This window comes from Micromys minutus (assembly GCF_963924665.1).
Source record: "Micromys minutus genome assembly, chromosome: 27".
NCBI classification, from domain to species: Eukaryota; Metazoa; Chordata; class Mammalia; order Rodentia; family Muridae; genus Micromys; species Micromys minutus.
The window spans coordinates 23,844,743-23,854,011 of NC_137962.1; the positions used below are offsets into that span (position 1 = coordinate 23,844,743).

Here is a 9,269-nt window from a genome sequence, read left to right on the forward strand (position 1 = left end):
CTTTTGGAACCTCTGCTTTTTTGCAGGTCCGTTCGTCGCTATTTGAGCTGGCCAAGAAGACCAAGTTCCACCTGTACCGTCATGTCTTGGTGACCATCATCCTCTTGGTGATCATCAACTTGTTGGTGATCTTTATTCCCTCAATGAAGGATATTTTTGGAGTCGTGGGTAAGGCTTTTTTGGTCCTTTTACAGCGTCTAGAAGTCTTTTGTGGTTAAAATTTTCCAGTAACGGCCCTAAACACTTGTTTTCTTAACTTGCAGGAGTTACGTCTGCTAATATGCTGATATTCATTCTGCCTTCGTCTCTTTATTTAAAAATCACAAACCAGGATGGAGATAAAGGCACTCAAAGAATTTGGGTATGTCCTCTGCCAGAGCACTGCGATTTTTCTGATCTAAACTCTTCCCCATCTAAACTCGAAAGTAGACAGTCTCCCCTTGGGAGACCCAAACCTGCAGAGCAGAACCCGTCCCGGCCTCAGTAGCTTTTCTACCGTTGCTCTGACTGGGCCTCTCTGCCTGTGTTCTCATTCAGGGAGTGGCTGGCAAGAAGAGTGGGTGTTTGCACTCCTGTGTCTCTGTAGAACAATACCTTGTCTTTAGCAAGATTGGAAGTGATTTCTCACCATCTGGCTCCCTAAGGAAACTCAGGACACAGGCAGGGTGGTTTTTTTGGGTTTTTTTGGAGGTTTTTCTGGTTTGGTTTTGTTTGTTTGTTTTTGTTGTTGTTGTTTTGTTTATTTTAATGATTTGACTGAAATGCATTAGAACAAGCAGATCTGGATTCAGAACCACCTTTCTATATTGGGACTGCTTGTGGATCTGCAGAGGTTCAAGGGCATATTGAAGGTGGTATGCTCGGACAGTGAGGAACAGGGGGAAAGTGGCTCCATCTCCTCTGGAGAGCCATTTTGCTTGGCTGGGGAGCTGCCTCCCTCCCAGATGGTATAGGCACTGCAGTCACATGACACACGTGTCGCCTTAGTCTCTGGACCCAGAGCAGAGAAACAAGCAGGGACAGATGGTTCCCATGCATGTGGAAGAGGGATCATCAAGGCTGGTAGAACCCTAGTTTCCCAAGAGAATCATCCTTAAAGCCGCAAGTCCCAGATACCCTGTCCCTGTACAGAGAGTCCTCACAAGGCTAGGAAGGAAGAAATGGTTCCCAAGGCAGAACATTCACCAACTCCTACTGAAGCTACAAACAGAGGAGGCCTGTTGCCCGCGACTTCTGCAGGCTTCTCCGGACCTGCTCACATACTAAAACTGAGTCTCCCAAAGAGTATGAGACAGGAGCTCTGTGTGACTAGGGACACAGCTAGGTCACACAGCTCTGTGTGACCATGGCGTGTTAGAGCAACCAGCTACTCCATTTCCCACTGTTTCCATAGCTTCAACTCCTTCCAGTTCCAGTTAAACTCCTGGTTCTCATGAGCCCCCAGCCCACAACGTTTGTGGGAAACTTTGTCAAATTCAAGCAGTGTGTACACTAAGTGTACCCCGGGTGCTGGGCTGGCTGACCCACACGTGGCCTTCGTCTGTCTACCTTTCTTTTCAGATCACTTAGTTTTGCCCTGCTGCCAATACCCTGGGATCAAACCAACATACACTTCACTTTTACAAGCAGAACCGTTTGTTTCTCAGTATTAATGTGGACTGATCGGTAATAGCTAACAAAATGAGCTGGCTAGGTTTCCTAAAGCTTTTTCGAGTTGTTGGTTTTTTGGTTTTTTTGGGGGGGTTGTTTGTTTGTTTTGGGGTTTTGGTTTGTTTTGTTTTTTTTTTTTTTCTGCTTTTATTTTGAGACAATGTCTTACTCTGTAACGCTAACCATGGCTGGCTTGGAACTCCCATATAGAATAGGCTGGTCTGTAACTCACAGGGTTCTACCTGCCTCCGTCTGCCAAGTGCTGAGACTGAAGGCATGCACCACCACGCCCAGCTTATTAGACTGTGATTCTTGTAGAGAGGAACTCATAAGGAGACCCCAGTCATTTGTAGCACACAGGCACCCAAGGTGACCCGGAAGTCAGGAGTAAAAGTTAAATCAGCAGAACTGCTTGCTGTTTGCCTGTCGTGCAGAGAAGAGAGTCTTGAAAGTTCAGCCACGGTCGTAACAAAATCCAAATACCCAGGGACTCTATGAAGGAGGGTGGAGGTTTCTATTCTTCCCAGGGTGCACCTGGGAAATGTCGGCCATGTTGGAAATAACCCATGTCTCCTTGCTTCAGGCGGCCCTTTTCCTGGGCCTGGGGGTGTTGTTCTCCCTGATCAGCATCCCCCTAGTCATCTACGACTGGGCTTGCTCATCCGGCAATGACGAAGGCCACTGAAACCAGCAGCGACAGCCCGGCATCCGCTCGCACCCATCCAGTCCCCTTCAGAAGCCCTTCGCCACTTCTTTTGCAAGTTTACAGAAACAGAAGCGCGCAGGGTTCCTCCTGGGTTGCGCCACAGAGACTCTCTTCTAGAAGACTCGCGCCCTCTTGGGAACCTCCGCTTAGGGATGGTGGATTTCCGCTTCTCCAGATTTCGTGCAGCCATTTTCCCCCCAGCCCTTCCCAGAGTTCTCCTTCCCTCTCCTCACTGACGTGGCTTCTCTCTCTCAGAACTTTTGGAAACGTGATCAACAGTTGTCTTCACTTGTTAGATACCCAGCTCCTGAAATCGTTTTCCTACTGACGCTCCTATCACGCTGTCTGTATCTTTTTAGAAGAGAAAATAATCTTGAATTGTATATATTTATTTTGCTTTACAGAAAAAAAAATACGGTTTCAGAAAAAAAAAAAGGTTTCATAAATAATTTGCCTATTTTGGTTAACATAGCACACGGGGATAATCCTTTGAGAAACAGGTTGCGTGCCATGGCTGTCTGAACATGCCCAATATTTAGGCAGCTCTGATTACCCGATGTGGACTGTCCTAGGCCTGCTGGTACTCCATCCTGCTCCCATGGGGAGCCATTCCCTGGGAGTATCTGTAGCTGGAAAGGCTTGGGCACAGCGCCTCTGTACATATATTAAAATACACATTCGAGAGATCTCAGGAATGAAGCTTTGTTCCCCCTCATACCCCCCCCCCCCGGCATCTACTCTAGGCTGAGTCACCTGATTGGGATCCCTTGGGTCCCGTGATGACAAATAAGACTGTCCAAATGCCCAAGGACATGTTTCTTAGCCAGACAACCCTCAGCCCACACCCATATTGTTGAGGGGGGAAATGATTTGTTGGTTTATAAGCCAGGCAGCAGGTAAGTCATGCCCACCAGCTTTTTTGCAACAGAGAAGAGCATGTACCTAAGGATGTCCTAGGACAGGTCAGTCTGTTTTATATTGGGGACTTTACTTTAATGGAGTCTTTAGAAGACTTGTTTTATATCTATAAATCTAGGTTACTACGAATAGAAGATTTTTGTACCTTAAATAAGCCTCATTTCTATTCTTCATTAACTCTCCATCCAGTCCTGAAGGTAAACCTCCCAAGAGGGACTTAGTGGAGACCCGCTGAAGTCACTGTGTGTCCCTTCTTGCCCCGACTGGGGACAACAGGAGGCCCCTCCCCGTCTGTGTTTTTTTTTTCTTCCTTTTATCCCATCATGTCTGCCCCGTGTGACCCAGACAAGAAGGCAGTGCTGCCTACTCTCCCCAGCCCCTTGTAAGAGGAGCAGAGGGAAATTTCAAGGAGTAAGAGTTTCAGACATGGCAGCTAGGGAACCCAGAGCAACACTGCCCCGAGGATGGGGATCCCTGTGGCTGCTCATAGCTACAGCAGGCGAGGAACACACATGGTCACCATTCTCTGCAAACGGCCTGTGTTTCGGCCGGTTGCATTTGGGTTGAAATTCTCAGATACAAAAACGCACTGAGCACAGACTTCTTACCCGGGATGAGTCGAAGCTAACAGAGGCGCCCAGCACTTAGTGATAGACACGGCTCCTCCTGTCTGAAATCCCCCAGAAGTCTTTAGGAATCTCACGAGTCACACAGAGATGTCCCTTGCCACACTGAAGTCCTGCAGACAGGGTAGGCAATCAGGGCGCCTGCCGCCATGCTCCTGGGGAAGAAGGAAAATCTGTGTTCAGCACTGTATCATTAACTCTGTCTGCCTCGAGTTCAGTCCTAGACAGAAAAAAAGGGGTAAGACCCACAACCGTCTCTGCCCTTCACCCAAACACTTTCCGTGTCATGGGAAGGGAAAGGAGATTTGGCCAACCTCAGTAGCTCTGTTTGCACTGTTGAAAAAGACACATTTAGTCAGTTTGCAGGCTGTTTTTCCTTCTTGCTCTTTTCCCCCTCATTCTGTAACAAGTTTAATTTTACATTTGCAAAGTGAATTCAAAGATGTACCAACTCTGGGATGTGGTGTGAATTTTTTGGACCTCTAGACTTTGTGTTGGTGAAACTAATGTATCATTTGCAGTATATTTATTTTCAGGAAGCACACTGTTCTTGATGTCAGCGATACTTTTTTTTAAAGTTCTTTTGTATGTGTACCTGAGTTTGTTTGAATACAATGGATCTTAATGTCTTTTGTCAGGTACCACCAAGTAATTCCGTAGTTTCTGTGGTAGTCGCTGTAAAGTGGACTGTTCTTACTCTTGTTCAGAATAATGAACTTGGAGCCAAAACATACCTGTATCACAGATGTTAGGTAGCATTCAACAGCACAGTCAAATGTAACAGATATTTTTCTGCTAAATTAGTAGACTCAAGCGTAGTCAGCCTTTGCTGAGGGAAACAGTGTTTTCCTTGGGCACACAGGCTCTCCATACTGCCGACCAGGGCCAGGGCCAGTTTCAAACTTTGGGTGTAGAACTGTTCTCTGGTTCTTATAACACAGAATACTGTAGATTCCTAGATGAGTGTTGCTTGTTAGAAGAAGTAAGGTTCACAGAGTGTGCGCAGAAGGAAAACCTGCTCTTTTAGGCATGGGCTAGGCCTGGTCACAGGGAGAACATATTCCAAAGCTTTGTCACCTGGAATGGAGTTTTCTTCATTGGGTTATTTGCTTTGCGGCGGCTAGTCCTCCCCAGAGCCTTCTCCAATCAGTCCAACCTCAGAAGGTGATTGGTTCCTGGTGTGAGGTATGAGAACCAGGAAGGGTAGAAACGGACCCCTTGCCAGTGTCTGCAGGTGCAGGAAAGAGAGCGCATCATGAGCAGCCCCTGGCTGTGTGCTGACCCTGCTGCTAGTGCAGTGCCAGGGACTTGAGTGAAACTTGGGGTGCCTGCACTTTAGGGAACCTAGCCTGAGCCACTAAGTCTATTTTTTTATAGCTATAAAGATTCCAATTGTGAGGCTTTCAGAAAACCTAGGTAAATTTTTTAAAATGCCTTTTGCAAATGCAGCCCTAAGGGCACTGCTGAGTGTTTGGGGGACCGTGTCCATGGTGGGCTGGGGCGCTGGCCTGGTGAAGTTCATTCCTGGCCCTGCAAAATAGAAAAGATCAATACATGGAGTGTTCTAGTGACAAGTCTGCACTGCTGGGGGAGCTGCAAGGGACCAGAGCCTGGTCTGTCTCAGGAGCGCAGTGCGAGGTGGCATCATAAATCGGACTAGGGCGTTGGTGGGAGGTGTGGTCATCTGTGGTTTATACTGTAGAGCAAAGCCTCCGTTCATCTGATTAGCCTGCTAGGCTTTGAGAAGGGTGCGCTGCCTGTTCTCAGGAGCATCCAGGCTCTCAGAAAAAGATGTCACACTCTTAGTTAGCAATGTTACAATGTTTCTCTCTCAGGATGGCAGGTCTGAGAATCCTTCTGTAACAGAACATAGTCCTCTAAAAGGCAGTGAATTGCTGATAATAAAAGACTTGGGGCTTCAGAGTTGGGTTGTAGGTAATGCCTGAAAGTAAGGCTAAGTCTGAAGGGGTGGGCCCATAGAGAACAATGCTGATTTCCAGTAGATGCAGGTGTCTTCTGGGGCTTCCCGGAGGAAGAACACTGGGTCTATCTGTTCACAGACTTGAAGAATCTATGCAGCTGAGGCTCACTTTAGGAATCCTTCATTTGTATGTAAATATGTTGTAAATACATAGGAGGCTGTATATTTTTGCAGGTGTTGATCCACACAGAAATAGAGGTCACTAGTATTCCGAATATAACAAATACATGTTCTCATAGGTGTTAGCAGTTTTGTTTGGGAATTAGAAGAATTTTACCTTCTTTCCCATAGTTCCGTCAATGTAAATCTGGAGCCTAAAACTGTTTGGAAAAGGAAAAAGAAATGTCTGGAAAATAACTGCTCTGATTTCTAATGCTGGTATTATGATCTGTTGTCTAGATGCTACAGATAAGGGTGGTTTAGGGGGAAAAAAATCAATGTCACATAAAAACAGACATGCCCAGAGTGAGACATTTTCTCAACATTATGTTCTTTCACAGTTAATGTTGATGCTACTACCTGGGATTTGTGAAAACAGAAGTTAGGGAAGGTATTTTCCTTTTTCTTAAAAAAATAATGGAATTGCTGTTTCCCAAACTTTGGGATTCTTGAGAGCTAAACATTAATATGAGCAAAGATAGGAAGAACATCTGTTGTCTTTCAGCTTTTGAAGGTCTTGCATGTCTGCCTTTTAGCCTTGGCGCCAACATAGACTGTCTCGTCTGTCCCCCCTCCTCCAAACACTTGAATCTTAACCCTCGGTACGCGGTTCAGTCTCTAGAGGCCAGCGTGTCTTAGATTCCCCGTCGGACTCAGCACATGTAGCACACCACTACTTTACTAATGTAAAAACCCTGTAAATGATTTCAGGTGGGCATCCAAAGTGGAACACAGGTAACAAGGCCTGTTCACTGTCCATCACATAAAGTTGGGTATTTTTTCCCCTTTGGGGTGTGGTATAAATAAAACAAAAAGTGTAAGAAGTTATGTTCTATAAATGCAGTGTTAACATAGTTTTCAAACATTAAAAATGTGAATTAAAGTACTTATGGTGTCTTGTGTGATTCTCCAGGAAGCAGAGTTAAAGGGCTCTTTGTGCTACTGAGAGTAGCTGGGGGCAGTCCTTGTCCATGCGCCATGATTCTAGTTCCTGGGTGTTTTATCTTCATGACAGACTTTAGCTGGGCCTGGTGGTACAAGCCTGTCATCCAGCATCTTGGGAGACCAAGACAAGGGAATGCAAAGTGGGCCAGCCTGGACTATACAGAAAAATCCTGTCTTTAGGCTGTTTATATTTGTTTGTTTTTAATGGTATCATGGGATCTGGAATACATTTCTCCATTCCTCAGAATCAGAGTAGGCTGTACACAGTGTATCCAACCTCTGCCCTCTTGCAGATAGATACATTGTAGCAACTATAGAATACGGAATCCTCTAGATACTTGTGTTTCTTTAAGAAGCTCTGGGAAGAAATGGCCCAGCTTTGCCATTTCTTTCCATCAACTGTTCTTGACACTTTAAGGTTTTGGTGCACAGGCAAAAAGGCCAGGATCAGATGCATGAATCCTTCCTGTGAATAGTTACTGCAAGGATACCTTGGACTCCCCACCCCCAGCCCCTCTTGTGGCTAGGTGTAAGGCTGGCCATGTCTCCCTGGCCTGTTGATAACAGTCCACCCTATGAACTATGTACCACAGTGGTACATGCAGATCTCTAGGTAGAAGTAGGAACTAGGGTGCCCAAGCTGGATACCCTAACCTAGCTTCCTTAGGAATAAAGCTGATATCATTACTCTTACGTGTCTTTTGTGTTGTGTGTTTGTTTTGTGTGTTTGTGTCTCTGGGACAGTGTCTCTTTATGTAGGGTACAGGTGGGTGTCCCGGGATTCACTATTAGACCAGGCCGCCCTGGAACTCAACCATGATTTACCTCTGCCCCTTGAGTGCCGGGATTGAAGGTGGGTACCGCCATACCCTATACAGTTCTTAACCTGTAAAGTCACACAGGCAAAAGGTGTGAGTAATGAACATTTTCAAGCCAAACAAGGGAAGAATTTACACACTGATAGAGTATGAGCCAATTTGGTAGCTCTGACTCCTGCCCGCTGTCACCATGTTTGTGTGTTTGTGTATCTATGTGTTTGTGTGCGTATGTGTGAGTGTCAAATTTTGTTGTCTGTAACATCCTTAGGCTAAGGATGCTCTGTCTCACCCCTGGATTTTAAAAACTGCACCTTGGGCCCTGTTTCCTACATCCTGAAGAGGTTAATATGTTTAACTTTGTCTGGAGAGGATGGATGAGACCCAAATGACTGAGCCTTGAGAGGAAAATAAAAACCCTCTGGACACTTTCAAGTTTAGACTAATTCAAGTTAAATTATGATCTACTTGCTAGATTTAACATGTCAGAATTACAGAATAATTATCAATTCTTCTTAAAGCTATGAGCACTAAAACGAGTTGGTATTGGCATAAAAATAATTGGCTGGACAGATGGCTCAGTGGTTAAGAGCACTGACTCTTCTTCCAGAGGTCCTGAGTTCAAATTCCAGCAACCACATGGTGACTCACAACCATCTGTAATGAAATCTGATGCCCTCTTCTGGTGTGTCTGAAGATAGCTACAGTTTACTTATAATATAAATAAATCTTTAAAAAAAAATAACTGTCACCATGGAAGCACAAATAATACTAGAAAGGTGTTCTTTAGAATCTATGGGGAAGATAAAGATTTCGGAATAAATTCAAAGGGGGAGGGGAGGGATGGTTTTCAAGGACCGTTATCCTAGATCACATTACATCTAAAGAGAACTCAAGATAAAGACTTTAAACAACACATAGGCCCACATACAGAATAAGGGAGAACAAGCTGTATACTCAAGACATGATGTAAAACCATGCCTTGCTGCTTTCGTTTATTTAAGACCGGTCTCTGTAGCCCAGGCTAGCCTGTAATTCACTACGTAGACCAGGCTGGTCCCAGACTCCATGGCAATCTTCTTACATCAGCCTCCTCAGTGTTGGGATCAGGGCCATGAGCTACCATACCCAACGTTAGCTCGTTTAATCACCATACCCAACGTTAGCTCGTTTAATAACGAAGGAACAGGAGGTTTAAAGATGTTTTACAAAGTCAGACATGGTAGCACACCCAAGAGAAGGAGGCGGGGTGAGGGCCATCTTCATGGTGAGTTTGAGACTAAGCCTGGGACTATGTAGTAAGAACCTGGAGCATTAAAAAAAAACACAAGTCTCTAGGTTCAATATTTTAGCACAAACCTCGTTGGAAGGTTCAAAGAAGAATTCAAGAGCAGACATAGAAGCAATTTGGTTTATGACTGATCTCAAGAGGTTGAGTCTGTTAATGTCTCAACCAGAATTCATTTTGT

At 45.2% G+C, this 9,269-nt stretch overlaps 1 protein-coding gene across 3 annotated transcripts in view; it reads left to right on the forward strand.

The window, feature by feature from the left end:
- Positions 1 to 6,869, forward strand: part of SLC38A1 (solute carrier family 38 member 1) — a 66,376-nt gene extending 59,507 nt beyond the window's left edge. For all 3 annotated transcript variants that reach the window (XM_080938822.1, XM_080938821.1, XM_080938820.1), the window contains exons 14-16: positions 27 to 168; positions 264 to 361; positions 2,234 to 6,869. In XM_080938822.1, coding sequence (XP_080794948.1) covers positions 27 to 168; positions 264 to 361; positions 2,234 to 2,335 — 342 coding nt within the window. In that variant the 3' untranslated portion in view covers positions 2,336 to 6,869. The remainder of the gene's footprint in view (positions 1 to 26; positions 169 to 263; positions 362 to 2,233) is intronic.
- Positions 6,870 to 9,269: the final 2,400 nt, after the last annotated feature.